The sequence below is a fragment of the Periophthalmus magnuspinnatus genome, chromosome 17 (assembly GCF_009829125.3).
Source record: "Periophthalmus magnuspinnatus isolate fPerMag1 chromosome 17, fPerMag1.2.pri, whole genome shotgun sequence".
Lineage (NCBI taxonomy): Eukaryota > Metazoa > Chordata > Actinopteri > Gobiiformes > Gobiidae > Periophthalmus > Periophthalmus magnuspinnatus.
Window position 1 is genome coordinate 13,236,653 of NC_047142.1, and position 17,488 is coordinate 13,254,140.

Here is a 17,488-nt window from a genome sequence, read left to right on the forward strand (position 1 = left end):
GTGGGAGTGTGTTTACCCTTTGAAATTCTGCATAATCTAAATAACATTGCATTACAATAATAGTAATTAAAAATAAGCTTTTATTACGATTGCACACATGTTTTTGTGCACAAAGCTCTCACTTGTGTTGCCTGCTCTGCTTCTGTGCTGATTCTTGTTTTTTATACCAATTAATGCTGAACCAACACAAGAAAGAAAAAGAATCAGTTCTTTTAAAATATCAGATCTGGTTCAAGTTAAAGAGGGGGTATTTTACTTCTATGGGGTATTAATTGCTAACACATAACATATTTAGATCACCATTTTACCTTTCATTGTTTTGAAAATAAAGTGTGTTTTTCGTCCCGGTCGTGGAACACTGGACCAGCTCTATACTCTCCATCGGGTCCTTGAGGGTTCATGGGAGTATGCCCAACCAGTCCACATGTGTTTTGTGGATTTGAATTTGAATTTAGAATTTTATTTGAGTATGTTCATAAATCATGTAGTACATGTCATTACAGTCCATAAAATAAAATAAATTATCTTCCACAAAAACATTGAACATTCTCAAAAGGGATGTGGGAAGAAGTGTACACTTATTTAATCCCACCCCGTTCTTCTGATTCAAACTTTTAACAAAAATTTCATCCAGCTTCCTTTTACTTTACTGGATCTGGAGAAGGCATTCGACCGTGTCCCTCGTGGTGTCCTTTGGGGGGTGCTCTGGGAGTATGGGGTCCGGCCGGGGCTCTTTGCTAAGGGCTGTCCGGTCCCTGTATGACCAGAGCAGGAGCTGTGTTTGCATTGCCGGCAGTAAGTCAGACCTGTTCCTGGTGCATGTTAGACTCCGCCAGGGCTGCCCTTTGTCACCGGTTCTGTTCATTATATTTATGGACAGAATTTCTAGGCACAGCCAGGGGTCGGAGGGGGTCTGGTTTGGGAACCACAGGATTTCATCTCTGCTGTTTGCAGATGATGTTGTCCTGATGGCTTCTTCGAGCCAGGACCTGCAGCAGGCACTGGGGCGGTTTGTAGCCGAGTGTGAAGCGGCTGGGATGAGAATCAGCTCCTCCAAATCCGAGGCCATGGTTCTCGACCGGAAAAAGGTGGCTTGCCCTCTCCGGGTGGGTGGTGAGTCTCTGCCCCAAGTGGAGGAGTTCAAGTATCTCGGGGTCTTGTTCACGAGTGAGGGAAGGATGGAGTGTGAGATTGACAGGCGGATCGGTGCAGCGTCTGCTGTGATGCGGTCGCTGTATCGGTCTGTTGAGAGGAACCAGTTGAGGTGGCTCGGGCATCTGCTCAGGATGCCTCCTGGACTCCTCCCTAGGGAGGTGTTCTGGGCATGTCCCACCGGGAGGAGGCCCTGGGGAAGACCCAGGACATGCTGGAGGGACTATGTGTACAGTTGTGTACAGTTTTGTATATTTATGAAGAATTTCCATATGGGGGCATGGATGACGTCGGCTTGTGGGGTGAGTTTTACACAGAATCTTACAGCTAATCGTAAGGAGGGTTTGAATAGGGAGTGATCGCTAAAATACTCAAACATGTATGAATCTAAAAAAACATCTAAAACCTCTTCAGGCATGTTTTTGACGAGGGAACAACGTTATAACATGGTAGACAGCTGAAAAGTAATTTTCAAGTAATATTCAAAAGTGCTGACTCGTTCACAATCACTATTTAACAGTACCACCATTGCCTAGAGTCTACAATACCAGCCCTAGCTACTTGTTCTTGTGTAAAGCAGTAGAACATTACTTGTTTGGAGTCTGACGTCTTCTCATGTGTGCTCTTCTTCATCTCATTCTTCTTCTTGCTGTCCCATTTGGCATCGGTCTTGACGGCCGCAACACTCCCCTTCTTCATGGGCTCCTTGGCGGACTCCTTGGTGGGCTCCTTGGGCAAGCTGCGGGGGGTATCTCGGCTGGGCTCGCGGGGCTTCAGGTTCTCTTTGAAGTTCTTGCCCTGGGACGTGGAGGACTTGGAGCTGCCAGATTCAGTCTGACTGGGCTCGCTGTTAGAGGACTCCTGGAGCACCTCCTTCTCTTGGGGCTCGTCTATGGGCAGCTCGGGGAGGTCTGTGAGGAAGGTGAGGAGGCCGTCTTCAGACACACGGCACTGCATGAGCCTGGACAGGAGCAGAGCAGCACTGTTATAATAGCTGTATGTAGAGGATTCTCAAATATATCGCAATTCTGAAGGGATCAATAAACAAACCATTTAAAAAAAAATTGACAAAGACATCTCAAAAAAGACATGAACTGTATATATAATGCAGTATTTTAAACATATTTTGTTTACTTGCAAAAAATAATCCTCCACATGTTCCTAAAAAAAGGAACATTTTAACATTAACTGATTGTTACTATACACTTTCAAATGTAAGTGTCCTTATTGTGAAATGTTTTTCCTTTGCTTATAATTTTCCACACTACGGCATAGAAAACTCCACGGAGAATGTTCCGAAATATGGTTTTAACTTTCTATTTCCATGGAATCATTCAGGTGACAGGCAAACTCCAGAAAGTTATTTATTGTACCTTTATGTTTTGTAAGAACTTTACTTACTTTTACTTAATTCTATTTGACAGCAGTATTTGTATTTAAACAGTATTTTTACTTCAGTGTTACTGTCTAAAAGGCAAAATTATCTTTGGAACAGCAAGAACAAAACCTTCCCACATATTTCTCAAAATTAGCGAATATAATCATTTTAATGCTATAAACAGAGTAGAACAGGGGTCGACAACTGCAGCTCCATGTGGCTTGAGAAAATAAATTATAGGTATTTAACTGAAGTGTATTTTATTTGTGTTAGTTCTTTTTTTTAAATTGTAGTTCTAAATTGGAAGACTATTGTGATCTTGAAATAAAATTATATTTTATATTTTTTCTTCACTCGAAATAAGAGTCATACTCATGGAAGTGAGCCCCGATTTGGAGATACTGTGCGAAGAGGTTCAGGAGCAGAAATCCCATTAACCAGGGAAAATAAATATTTATGCAGATATTATGCAAATATTTATTTTTCATTGTTTAGTGACACAGTGCTTTTTTTCTCCAATTTATTTCTTAATCTCAGGTCAAGGCTCCACTATATGCTCCAAAAGCCCAAAGGCGATATAAGGATGACGGCTTACGGCATTTTTTGTTTGCTACATGGATAATTTAAGTGCGCTTTTTAATTCATTCGAAAGAAATCATCAACTCGGCATGTTTTTTGTTTTTAAGAGTTCAAAATGTGTTCATTAAATGAATTACATAAATAATGTAATTTTCTATGTAGCACGTCAGGGATTTCATAAGCAGCACACTATAGTTGTTTATACAAAGCATTAAAAAATATATATATATATATATATATATATATATACACACACACACACCCACACACATACAGTGTTATCTCCATTTTAGATGTCAAAAAGTATTTGCTGCTTCCAGTGTTTTCTTTTCCATAGAACCTGGGTAAAAATGGCTCTTTCGGGGGTTAAAGGTTGGAGATGCCTGGTCTAGAATCTCACTAAACTGGAAAAGTGTTCCCATTTTCATGCAACAAGAGCCAAAACACAGCTAGGGCAGAGCTTACAAAGGCTGTGTGTCTGCAATCCATTTGCCCAGGCAGACCAGGCGCTGGTGTCTGGTGTGCAGCGCGCCCTGGTGGCCTTTAGTGAAGTCTAGGATACGCAGAGATGGTCTCAGAGCCAGGAAGCCCTGCAGCTCAAACTCCTCAGGCAACGGCACAACTGTGGGCAAGAGGAGCATACTCAGATGGGAACAAGAGAACAGGACAATACACTTATGTATGGCTTTAGTCACACACTGAAGAGTGCCATTAACACTGCAGTACAATGGCTAAAAGAACCAACAACACCACATACAGCTGAAATATACAGAATACAAACTTTACCATAAATGACTGGAAAGGAGCAACAGTGTTATTAGGGAATGTCTGTAGCCTGCACTCAGTACTATTCACAAATTAACTTGGGTTGCCAGTGCCTTAACCTGCAGAAGAGGACACATACAAGTTTTTCTCATTCTCAGTATATGGATGGGTCGTGCCTCATGTGAAAGTTCAGAACCTCCAGGATTCACTCACTGAGCTGCAGAGGCTGCACTGATTAATGACTGGCTGCAGGTGCTAGGTTCTAGGTTTTGACTATTCAGATCAGCGATCCTTTTAGGTTTAAACCAACTGGATTTCAATATTGAAACTGGCACCCAAATGTAATGTGAGGCTCATTTTGCTTTCTGATTAGGTAATCATTTTATAATATTATATTATAACTAGAGTTGGGCACATTTAATGTCTTAAATCATGTATCAGTCAAAAACATAGGTTCAAAAAGCCTGTCTCTGGTCTGTGAGCCGCTGCACTGGCATTCTCTCTCTTTTTCTTTTTCTTTCTCTTTGGTGCAATCCTAGTTTGAACCAGGACTGAACAGGACTAAATAGGAGGCCTGAATCAGGACTAAATCAAAACTAAGCCAGGACTCTACCAGCATTCTATGAGACTCATAAGCAGTAAGCAGAAAGGAGCAGCAGCCTGCACGGAAAAAACACAGAAATATTGTTTCTTTAATATAAAAAATAGGTTTAGCATCAAAATCAAATCAATCAAAATCAATCAAAATTAATCACAATTTAACCATGTGATTAATTGTGATTCATATTTTACTTTCATTATACCATAAGTAAGTTAGTTCCTGAATAGCTGGAAAAGTTTACCTGAGGAACCAGACACATCCTCTTCTTTGGGTTGAAAACCATTGAGCAAGGACACAAGCCAGGGCCAAACACTGCAACAACAGACACACATGACCCCTCTTGTATGTAAACCAAAATAGAATGACGATGTGAGAGTATACTGATAAGTCCTAGTGTGTGTGATCAACTGACTGTTGTCTCTGGTGCACCGCTGCCTGGTGGAAGAGGCCAGGCCGCAGACGGAGCCAGTCCAGGGACACTTTTATGGCGGGCAAGGGGCACTGTCCCATCTGCTCCTCACTCTCAGATTGATTCAGGATGGCTCTGCTGCACATCACTCCCAAGAAGGACACTGAGAAGGACACAAATATAACAAAGACACAGTTAAACCTGTGGTACCTGCTAAACAGAACTGTTTTGAGCCTGGATTTAAACATGGTCAATGTAGAGGCCTGTCTCACATTTTCAGGAAGACTGTTCCAGGTTTTATCTGCATAAAACTGAAATGCTGAGTACCCATTCATAGTCCTGAATATGGGCACCAGCAGGAGACCGGTCCCTGAAGTCCTCAAAGTGCGAGATGGTTCCTATGGCACTAACATGTGGGAGATGAACTTTGGTGCTAAGTCATGGAGAGACAAGCAGAGCTGTTCTAAAGTCTTTTCTCTGAGCAACAGGAAGCCAGGGCAGAGACCTGAGCACAGGACTTATGTACTCGTACTTTCTGGTTCTAGTCAGGACACAAGCAGCAGCATTCTGGATGTACTGCAGCTGTCTTAACGCTCACTTGAAGAGGCCGGTGAGGAGACTGTCATCCTGAAAATGCAAGGATAAGTCTCTCCAAGTCTGGTTTTGACAGTATACCTTTTGATTTGCAATGTTTAGATGGTAAAAAGCTGCAGCTGTGATTGTTTTAGAGCAGGGGCTTCAAACTCATTTTCACCGAGGGCCACATCAGAAAAATGGCCGCCATCAATGGCCAGATGTAACTGTGCGGCAGTGTAAATATCACTAAATGTCACCGAATGTCATGTAAAATAAATGTAATTACTTTTTAACTTGTTAAATAACGGTTTCTGTGATAAACTGACATTTTTAAAAGTGTATCTGGTCAGGACACACCTGCTCACAGACCTTCAGCACTGCTTCAAGTACAGCCTTTTACAGCCTTTTAATTATTGGACAATTTGTTGTTTTTCTTGCAGACTAACTTTTGCATACTTAGCTTCGTATTGGTGTCAAAATGTCAATGTCCTTCATGAACATTTCGTGATGATTATTTGCAAATATTTCTCAGTTCCACTCGCTGGGAAAATCTCATTATTTTATTGTCAGTGCACACATTAAAGCAGTATAGACTTATTTTAAAATGACAGCCATGCCTTTTAATTCATCTCGCGGGCCACATAAAATGACGTGGCGGGCCGCATTTGGCCCCTGGGCCTTGAGTTTGACACGTGTTTTAGAGAGAGGGAGAAACTGGAGGTGACTGCTGACACTTTCTCTTTGTTTCTGTGGCCAAAGATGATGACTTCAGAGGGGCTGGACTCTCCATTTCTCTGGCGTTGCCCACGGGGAGAGGCGGCGAGCTGGTGTGGGCTTGCTCATTGCCCCACAGCTCAGCCGCTTCGTGTTGGGGTTCACTCCGGTGAACGAGAGGGTCGGGGACAGGTGTCTCACTGTTGTGTCGGCCTACGGGTCAAACAGCAGTGCAGAGTACCCAGCCTTCTTGGAGTCCCTGGGAGGGGCACTAGACAGTGCACCGACTGGGGACTCCGTTGTTCTCCTGGGGGACTTCAACGTCCATGTGGGTAACGACAGTGACACCTGGAGGGGTGTGATTGAGAAGAACGGCCTCCCTGATCTGAACCCGAGCGGTTGTTATTGGACTTCTGTGCTAGTCACAGTTTGTCCATAACGAACACCATGTTCAAGCACAAGGGTGTCCATCGGTGCACGTGGCACCAGGACACTCTAGGTCGGAGGTCGATGATCGACTTTGTTGTCGTGTCATCTGATCTCCGACTGCGTGTCTTGGACACTCGGGTGAAGAGAGGGGCTGAGCTGTCAACCGATCACCACCTGGTGGTGAGTTGGATCCGCTGGCGGAGGAGGAAGCCGGACAGACCTGGCAGACCAAGCGCATTGTAAGGGTCTGTTGGGAACGCCTGGCAGAGCCTTCTGTCAGAGGGGTCTTCAACTCACACCTCTGGGAGAACTTCTCCCTGATCCCGGGGGAGGTTGGAGACATGGACTCCGAGTGGGCCATGTTCTCCACCTCTATTGTCGATGCGGCCGCTCGTAGCTGTGGTCGTAAGGTCTGCGGTGCTTGTCGCGGCGGCAATCCCCGAACCCAGTGGTGGACACCGGAAGTAAGGGATGCCGTCAAGCTAGAGAAGGAGTCCTATTGAGCCTTGTTGGCTCGTGGGACTCCTGAGGCAGCCGATGAGTACAGGCGGGCCAAGCGGGCCGCGGCTCGTGTGGTTGCAGAGGCAAAAACTCGGGGTTGGGAGGAGTTCGGGGAGGCCATGGAGGAGGACTATCGGACGGCCTCAAAGAAATTCTGGCAAATCGTCAGACGGCTCAGGAGGGGGAAGCAGTGCTTCACCAACATTGTTTACAGTGCGGGTGGAGAGCTGCTGATCTCGACTGGGGATGTTGTCAGGCGGTGGAAGGAATACTTTGAGGATCTACTCAATCCCCCCGTCATGTCTTCCGAGGAGGAAGCAGAGACTGGGGACTTGGAAGCGGACTCGTCCAGCACCCTGGCTGAAGTCTCCGAGGTGGTTAGCAAGCTCCTCGGTGGCAAGGCTCCGGGGGTGGACGAGATCCGTCCCGAGTACCTCAAGTCTCTGGATGTTGTGGGACTGTATTGGCTGACACGTCTTTGCAACATCGCGTGGCGGGGACAGTACCACTGGAATGGCAGACCGGGGTGGTGGTCCCTCTGTATAAGAAGGGGGACCGGAGGGTGTGTTCCAATTACAGGGGAATCACACTCCTCAGCCTTCCCGGTAAGGTCTACTCCAGGGTACTGGAAAGGAGAATCCGACCGATAGTCGAACCTTGGATTCAGGAGGAGCAGTGTGGTTTTCATCCCGGTCGTGGAACAATGGACCAGCTCTATACTCTCCATCGGGTCCATCGGCTCTCCATCTGGTTCCTCTCAACCTGGGTAATGACCAAAAGGACAAGATCGCAGATACAAGCGGCCGAAATGGGTTTCCTCCGCAGAGTGGCTGGGCGCACCCTTAGGGATAGGGTGAGGAGCTCAGTCATACGGGAGGAGCTTGGAGTAGAGCCGCTGCTCCTACACGTTGAGAGGAGCCAGCTGAGGTGGCTCGGGCATCTGCTCAGGATGCCTCCTGGACGCCTCCCTAGGGAGGTGTTCTGGGCATGTCCCATCGGGAGGAGGCCTCGGGGAAGACCCAGGACACGCTGGAGGGACTATGTCTCTCGGCTGGCCTGGGAACGCCTTGGGATCCCACCGGAGGAGCTGGAGGATGTGTCTGGGGTGAGGGAAGTTTGGGAGTCCCTGCTTAGACTGCTGCCTCCGCGACCCGGCCCCGGATAAGCGGAAGAAAATGGATGGATGGATGGAAGATGATGACTTCAGTCTTGTATTGTTTTACATCCACACACTGATCTCTTAGATGCAGTAGTATAATGAATCCACTGGTCCATATTCACCTGCTGCCATTGAGACATAACTGAGTGTCATCTGCATAGTTGTGGTAGGACACATTATTGTTGTGCGTTAACTGGCCTAAAGGCAGCATGTAGAGATTGAACAACAGGGGTCCCGGGATTGACCCCTGGAGCACCCCACAAGTCAGTAACATTCTATCCGAGACACATTTTCCAATTTCACTGTTTTTCAAATTTTTTGGCCACTAACAGAGCTTTAGAACAGCTTTTTTTATATTGTAAAGTCAAGCAGAGTAGACCACCCTCACAGCCCATCAGCCCTAGATAGATACAGCATGTACCGGTCAGACTTTTTTTTCACAATGTTTTACTTTTACAATACACTTTCTGTAGGTAAAAGAAGAAGATAGAGATATAACTTTTTGAAAAAAAAAATTAACATGATCTTTAACATGTACAGGTGAGTATGATTCCAAGCAATTGTAATTAGGTACATTTAAAATCATGTGAGTTCCAGGGTAGAGCTCAAGCCCCAATTGTCTCCCTATGCTCCTTTCTCTAACTACGAACAGCAGCACAATAAAAACAACTTAAGCTTTAATGGATTTTATACAAAAGATTGATCTAATATTGCATAAAACATGTTTTAACAATATTTTTGCATGTTTTATATGTAAGATTGCCCACCTTTGAGCCTCACTGGGTCCAAACCTGCATTGTGTTGGAGAGGTTCTATCACTAAGAGCAAACACTGCTCAACCACGCAAAGCGTGGCATTGATCAAGAACATGTGCAGGAAAGTTCTGCTGCCTTTGTTATTACAGAGATCTAACCACGCTGAAAAGTGAACCAGCCAAAGAGTTTAATTAGTTTTGTATAAAAGACTGATTTTTGTTACTACAAATCTGGTAGCAGTACTTGGACACATTTTGAGTACTCTTCCTAGCTAATGTTTACACATGCACTGACCAATCTGACCATTATCTGAGTTCTGGAGTTATCAAATTATTGAAATGTAAACTGACACTGTTAATGTCTAAAAAAAACTGTGGAGTATACTAGTGCCTGTGTTCTTACTGAAGAGGCTGAGCAGTTGAGTCCAGCAGGTATGGTGCTCTGAGCCCGGGCTCTGCTCTGTGTTGCTCAGCTCCTGGAGGTGCTCCTGGAGGTGGTGCAGCTCAAACAGGTTGATCACAGTCAAGTGAACAAGCTGCTGGGAGGTGAAGGCCTTCTGCAGCATCAGCCTCTGAAAACACATGACAAGAAGGATTCATCAACACATCAGTAGAACAGTGATGGACAACTTTTTTTTCTCTCTCAAAATTTGAAGACCTCATTAACTCAGGATTGTATTTCGGTTGATTCATGCATGATTCAAGGTTTGAGTGCTCAGGAAATTCCTGTTTTCACTAATTATTTAGCTAATCTCCTTTTCACAGAATTAAAATCCCTGTGTCTCCATGGGGTCTTATTAAGTAAGAGTAAGAGCTTCTGACTCTGTTTAGACCTCAACAAAAATAAACTATTTGAGATTTTCATCAATACTACACTTTATTTCTAAACATTCTCTTTTAGAAGCCTTCAGCCACTACATTTTAACCTTTATTTGGTTATGGTTTTTGAAAATCAAAATGTACAATAGTTTGACTAGTCGAGTAGTTGGAAAAATCACTGACTATTCAACTACTAAACTAATCTTTTGTGGCAGCCCTATTGGATTTGTTTATTAATTTAAATTAGTGCCTTCTCTGCACAAATGTTCTCCTTCCTTTCTGTCTCTCTTTCAATACAGACTGTACATGATGCATGTTTTCTTTGCAACTGGTAAAAAAAAAAAAACAGATTTGGCAATGTCCAACATATCTTATATATCTATATTTTGCTTTCATTAAATACAACATCTTCTATCATATTTTGATAATTTTTGATAGTTTTTAAGACTGTTTTGATGTGTGTGTATTCTGACCTGAAACTGCTCCTCCAACCGGCCCCTTAGTGCGTCAAGCTTGTCCACACTTTTACTCAGATAGACATGGCCATGGAACTTGATGAAGGCTTTAATGAAATCTGACAGGCTCCATTTGGTTTTCACCTCTTCTCGACTACAAACATGCACACACAATAATTACAGTGTTATCAACATTATCTACTTTGCTTGTTTAGGAGACTGTAACTACGTTGCACCTCTCCAGGGCCTTGGACAGGGCTTTCTGAAGGTTGGTGGAGGCCGCAGGGAAAGGAAACTTGACTGCAATGCTGCGACAGTAGTAGAAGATGGTGGTGAGGTGGTCTCCTTTGGATGAGGCTAGAATAGCGAGCTGGTTGTAGGGCTGACCTGGAAGACCGCAGAAACACAAGAGAAGCAATGACACTAGTTTTTAGGCAAAGTAGATTAAGCTTACTACAAGTGACTCTGTTAAAGAAGACATGATGCATGTCTTTTATAATAATCCACAAGTATCATTGATTATAACTATGAGATATATTTTTGGACATTTTAAAAGGACAAGTCCGCTGACCGGGTTGGAAAATCAAGGTGCCCAATGAGGTATTAGGAGCAATTCCCACCTTCCCCTTTATGGCACGCCACCGTAAATGTCATCATAAACGTCTCCTATAGACAGCTACAGATCACACTATCAAGCAGCAGATTTAGTATTCATAGCAGTCAAAATGCAACGCTGTCAAATCCAACATGTATCACAAATTAGGAAAAAAAAAAAAAAAGAGCACAAGGAATCAATTATAATATTGTTAAAAGCATAATGGGTCTCCCTGAAAACCAAGTTACATATTGTCACATTTTAGTCTCCAAATAACATAATCTATCTGTTCCATGCTGTCTTATTGTTTTTCCTTCAAGTTCAAAAACAGCAAATAATACGCCTGTTTTATGAGCTATTGATCTCTACTCATCAAGGTATCATAAATACCAGAAACAGTGTAAAAGAGAACAAAGTGAAGAAGTTTGACAATTGAATTAGAATTTTATGACAATGAGGCAATAAGAGAAAAGGAAGCACATTTTCGCACATACTTCTGTGAATGGTGAATTGTCTTGTTTACAATGCCCTGTTCATATTGAGACTGACCAATTTTAGCATAGCGTCAGTTATCGGCTTTAAATCCAAAGCAGAGGCCGGCATTTTGTCTGGGCTGGCTAGCTGCCGAAAGAATTTACACAAAGCTTTATTTGAATTCTTTAGTACCAAGAGTTAACTCTGTAAAATATGACTGCACTGCTCTTATTCAGTCTGTAGTAAAACAGGGCTGAGGATGACTTAAATTCAAATTTAAAGTATTAATGGACAATAATCAAAATCAGCCATACATATCGGCCCTCAGTTTCTCTGGATTCTAAACAGGCGTCCGTATCGGCATCTGCCATGAAAAGACGCACATCTGTCTATCTCTAATTGAAACTCACCATTGGAAGGCACCAGCTGAGCAGCGTGTCTGTAGTACGATTCTGCTTGACTCGTCTGGTTCCGGTATCGAGCTGAAAACAAAGCAGAGTTCTAATGAATGCTTTTTCAATCTTTATACTCAGCTTCACACAAAAAAATATATACTTTCTTTTTCAATGTCCATATTATATGTGGTTTGTCAATATTAGATCACTATGACGTAGTTCCGGCATGATTATTCATGATTGTTTACACGATCACCAAACTTCCTCGAGAAGTATGTGACCAGCTTTACAAAAATCAAACTTTCTGGATGATGAGGTATAGTTATAATAAACAGATAAAACATATGTTTACTAGGGGCAGGAATCAAATTTTAAAAATAACGATAATAACTCATCGTAAATCTGAAAAAAATGATCTCAATTAATCACATTTTTTTTTAAATGCACGAGTTATGCACCACGACTTATCACACCGTCTACTTTCAAACATTAAATAAGAAGTTAACAACTTTTAACGTGTCTTCAATGACAAAGCCAACCTAAGTTCTCAATAGTATGTGTTTTGTTCACTAAGCTAAACATAGGCCTAACAATGAATTAATAAAATTGACTCAGGCTTTAGAGTAACTGTATAGGTTCCTTGTGTCCAACACAAGCAGGTGCTGCTCAGCCTGTCAATCAAAGTGAAGTTTCACATCACAGTGTTACATGTGCGCACAGCTCTGCAGCTGGAGCGTTGAGTGGCTCTGTGTGTCTGCGCACACACAGAAGAGCAAGAGGAGACAAACACAAACAGTCTTGCACACATTGCATCACTGTCCTCATGGTGTGGCGCGTGCACACAGACTGCCATGATGTTTACATTAGAAAATATTTGCCAGAATAAATATTATAACTATATTTGTGAGTAAAATTCTTACAATCAAAATTTTTTGTTCTCATTTTGTGACCTGTATATTCATGATTTATGATTTCATTTCATTTTGATCTCGCTGTCCCACAATACAGCTTTCTGTGAGTGTGTAGTGTACACACCGATGTCTCCCAGGTGGACGAGGCAGTGCTGGCAGATGTAGAAGCAGGAGCTGGTCTGTGGGGTTACGATGGCGCTGCTGCTGTGGGGGGAGGTGCTGAAGATGCCCAACTGTGAGGACCGTACGCGACATGGCAGATCCACATGGAACACTGTGCACAGCTCCTGTAGCATCTAAACACACAACACACAAACACAACGATCACTATACAGGTGTCGGGAACTTTGGATTGATGGGCATTTTAAGTAAACTACACTTTTAGGAGCTTTTAACTATGTTGATGGTGTTTCCTCACTACATGCCAACTCAAAATTGTACTTCAATTGATTCATGCATGTAAGGTTCAAAATGTCATGGTTTTATGCAATAAAACACGTAAATGAAAATCTACACTTGCTAGAGTTACATGAAGAGTTGGGGCCTATTAGTTCTACAGAAGGTGAATGGATCAATTTATATTATCATGCCATTTTAGATCAATATTGAAACACAATTGTCTTGTATAAGCATAAATCCTAACTTAAACTTATTTTTATAAACTACACTATAGGCACTTTAAATTGTCAATTTTCAGGCTGTGGGACCCACCTGGGTGTAGAAGCCACTGGCTGCCTCCAAGAACAACGACAGGTTGGCCTGCACCTCGCTGCGGTTGGGGTTGGCACGGTTCTTGGCCTGGCTCTGTAGCGTGGTGATCTGGTTCTTGAAGGCATGGTTCCACCTAAAACATGCATAAAAGTGTATTAGTAGTAAAATGTTGAAAAAGTGGAAATATTTACAGGAATAGAGAAAGAAATATATATATATATATATATATATATATATATATATATATATATATTGCATAAAAAAAAAAAATAGGGGTTGTATTTGAGTGTAGGGGTGGGCGATATGCCAAAAATGTAATCACGATTTTGTTTACATCATAAATCTTGTACACTTATATTTTATTACGAAAGCTATAGGTTTCATCTGAGAGAGTTGAGAGGGAGAGCTTGACTGTGATTGGTCAGATCCTTTTGTCAGTGACAAAAGGAGACTTCCAACTGTTCCACAAGGTTACTTCTGTTGCAGTTATGTTTGAAAGAGAAAACTTGTTTATTATTGTATTGCTCAATACAACCCTCCTTGTTAATAATAAAAAACAGTGAGGCACTGAATCACCATAATCACCAAAATGGGCAATCATAACCCGGCCCAATAACACATTTTGTAGGTACATTAGGTATTTTGTTTTACATTATCAAACAAGATACAGTGCAAGTGACTGCACTTAACAACAATTTCAACGTGCCAGAGGGTTGAACCAGTGACTACTCAGTGACTGCACTACCACTGACACAGAAGATTTAGGACTGTTTGAGCTCTTGAGTTTAATCATAACCCTGTCACAATAAAATGTTGTAGTGATGGAGAAACAAAATTTATAACAAAAAGTTCCCACCCCAAAAATTACAGTTCACTCGATCATTAACTGAAAGATGAGTTTCTATAGTAGTATACATAATTTTTTAGACAGATCTTATATACACATTTGTTTGTATGTGTTTTGCACATTATAACTGTGACCTTGGGCTGGTTACGCTGCTGGAAAGTCCGCAACCTGCTCTATCGGCGACGATAGCATCCGTCGCTATAGGGATAACGGGGAGACGGAGAGACAGCGCTGGGCGACATACGCCACAATCTGCCAATGGATCGTGGATGCCAGGGCTGATATATCAGTCTCAACTGTGGTCCAAGCTTTCACGAAGGCAGGAATTGTCACTGAACTGTTAGACAACAGCAGCGACACGGAAAACGGCGATTTTGACGAGAAGGAATCAGGCACTTTGAATGTCGAGCTCGCCCAACTGTTCAACTCAGACACTTAAGAGGAAGAATTCTACGGATTCGTGAATGAGGAATGAACTGAAAAAGTGAGATTTACGCGTTTCTTTCACGTGTTTACAACTAAACAAGGCTGGGAGATATTGTGAATATGGACATTAACGTTTGAACAATGTTGAGTTATTGTTATTGCTTTGCACTATTTCGAGAGTTACTATATTGTGAATGCATTAACTTGTTTTGTGAGTGAACAAAGTTTTCATAAAGTTTTTTTTTTTTTAATTCTATTAATAAAGTTTGACTGACTGACTTATCTGACTGTTTTGTTGACATTCCCTTTAGCGCAGCTCCATCTCGTGGATGCGTAACACAACCCCAGCTACTACAGTAGTTTATATTCTATGCGCCTTATAATGCGGCGCGCCCTATATATGAATTTTTTTTAAAATAGGCCATTCATTGAAGGTGCACCTTATATTCCGATGCGCCTTATAGTGCGGAAAATACGGTACATTAAACTTGGGGGTGGGATGAATGACTGAACAGCGTAGTAGGATAGATGGTACTCACAGATCCTGCTCCACCTTCTTGTCCAGAGCGTACTCCAGATCTGTCACCAGCATCTTCTGATAGACATCCTGTAGGGCCTGCCGTGATGTCCACACCTCTGCTACGCCCAGCTTTGAGTCTGAACATGGTGCAACACAAGGACATCAAACCAGTTTCACTCACATTACTGCTCCTTTCTCATGTCCTATGAAAGGTGGTTAAATCCAGACACCAGTTGAAATATGGTGACTGAAGGCTTCCAGCAAGATATTTACGAATGAAGTGTATTGATGAAAATCATAAACTGTTTAGTCTTTTGACACTTTGATTCAACAATGCCACTGTTGTTATTATAAAAGGGATTTTTGTATGTGTTTTTGAGTCTGTAATATCCACATAATTAGTTTGATTATCAAAACTCAAGCACTTTTATTTTTTTGTCAACTAGGCAAGGTGAGTCTAGTAATTGCTGCAGTCCTACAAGTTAGTTCACTTATTTTTGCCAGCTTAAACATGGCATTAAAACAACAGCTCTAATATAATGTAAAAGAGAAATACTAATCAGGCAAACTAATGAGGCAAACAATAGGCCAGGGGGTAATCATTCAGGTATTTGGGTATTGTTGTGTTTATCTCAACTCTTAATAAATTAGATCCAATTTAGCAAATGTTTTACACACTTGTCCATCTTGACTGTACCTGTAGGCCAATATTCACCATGTTAACATGAGGTTTTATAGTTCTTCAGGTAAAACTAAAAATCCTTATGTTCCGGTCAAGGTCAAATTTTGTCCTGTTAATGTAATTTGTTTTAATATCAAAACTTCCTCAAATAAGTATGTAGTTTTGATAGGGTAGGATAGAGGTTTTAGTTTAGTATCAGACTTTTGCCAACACTAGACAAAACACCACCAATCTATTTTGATTAAATCAGCGGTCGTCTGTGTAATCCCTCAGTCATCAAGGTATGATCCATTGTAAAGGAAAAATTAAATTGTGTCAACTGGACAAAAAGTTTTTTGAGTGAACATGCTGAGCAGCGAAACGTTTTCACTCAAACTTTTTGTCCAGTTCACGGAATTTAATTTTTTGTTTACTATAAATCAGTAGTTCTCCAACTCTTCTCACCAAGTACCCCCAAAGAAAATAATTAGCTTTCCAAGTACCACCAGATCTAAACCAGAACTAAACCAGGATGTCAGGTCTAAATTATGACTAAAACTGGTGTAAAGCACACTAAACCATGGTTATACTAGTTCTAAAAGAGGATTAACAAAATAAAAGGACAAAAATGTGAATACATGTCTCTAATTTTGAACCACCAACTACTAGAATTGCAGCATAGCCCAAGTACAACCAGAAGCTGTCTGTGTACCACCCATAGTACATGAGCAGTGTTATAGTTTTGGAGACACAAAGGACTACATGACTAATATTTATTAAGATGTAAAGAAGAAAATGTTACATGCAAGACTCACTAGACAATCTGACATTAGGAACGTGGAAGTCCTTTGTGTTCTGTAACAATTTCAGATCCTTTAACTGCAGCTGTGTGGTGCCGTGTTGTGCCATGTCACGTGACTGGGCCACTCACCTGCCATGTCAGCCTTCAGGGCCTCTGCCTGTCTGCTCGAGTCCACACAAACATGCAGAAAAACACGTCATTAGTGTCCCCATAGAGACCGCACAGTACAGCATTTCACCAATCAACCATGTGGTCTCCGATCGTCTCATTCAAACACATTTAAACCAGCTGTAGCGTTCATGTATCCAATATTTACAAGAGATCAGAGAAAGAGCGTGTTTGTTTTGGGTTTAGAATGAATACAGCGTAATGGAGTAGACAGTACTCAAGCAAGCGTGACACAGTAAACGAAGCTGTGTGCTAGAATTACACAAAATTAGGCGCATATAATGTATACGTTAATGTGATTATAACAGGACAACGCTGTGGTGACAGAAAACGCCAGATGGATGTGTCTATGGTTGTAAATAGCCTGGAAGACGCACTGGCGCTTATTTGTTGATATTAGCCGTTAGCATTAGCCTTAGCAGCGGAACAAAACAACGCGTGAGCCCGCTGGAAATCGGACATTTTGGGAAGGTTTGACGGGCTTGGATGCAGGCCCCAGAGCTGTGCGGGAGGCTCACCGTAAGTACTGGGCGCAGAGGTTCATTTCGGCTGCCCGGGTTTAAAGCATCGCCCTGAGCCGCGGCTAGTAGACGTGAGGCGCTAGTACATTAGCAGCGGCCGCCATGTTGTTCCTGTATGCGTGTGCGAGAAGGAACGGGGGGCGGGGCTTCAGGCTCAGCTGACCAG

At 42.3% G+C, this 17,488-nt stretch overlaps 1 protein-coding gene across 2 annotated transcripts in view; it reads right to left on the reverse strand.

Moving 5' to 3' along the window:
* The window catches only part of smg7 (SMG7 nonsense mediated mRNA decay factor), a 31,874-nt gene extending 14,386 nt beyond the window's left edge, over window positions 1-17,488 (reverse strand). Inside the window, exons 1-13 of one of the 2 annotated variants that reach the window (XM_033982443.2) lie at window positions 17,320-17,488; window positions 16,763-16,794; window positions 15,190-15,307; window positions 13,378-13,510; window positions 12,791-12,962; window positions 11,771-11,842; window positions 10,528-10,678; window positions 10,310-10,445; window positions 9,421-9,589; window positions 4,888-5,047; window positions 4,717-4,787; window positions 3,575-3,731; window positions 1,744-2,113 (exon numbers count right to left, since the gene is read on the reverse strand). In XM_033982443.2, coding sequence (XP_033838334.1) covers window positions 1,744-2,113; window positions 3,575-3,731; window positions 4,717-4,787; window positions 4,888-5,047; window positions 9,421-9,589; window positions 10,310-10,445; window positions 10,528-10,678; window positions 11,771-11,842; window positions 12,791-12,962; window positions 13,378-13,510; window positions 15,190-15,307; window positions 16,763-16,794; window positions 17,320-17,345 — 1,767 coding nt within the window. In that variant the 5' untranslated portion in view covers window positions 17,346-17,488. The remainder of the gene's footprint in view (window positions 1-1,743; window positions 2,114-3,574; window positions 3,732-4,716; window positions 4,788-4,887; window positions 5,048-9,420; window positions 9,590-10,309; window positions 10,446-10,527; window positions 10,679-11,770; window positions 11,843-12,790; window positions 12,963-13,377; window positions 13,511-15,189; window positions 15,308-16,762; window positions 16,795-17,319) is intronic. The other variant, XM_055228641.1, reaches the window with a different exon arrangement.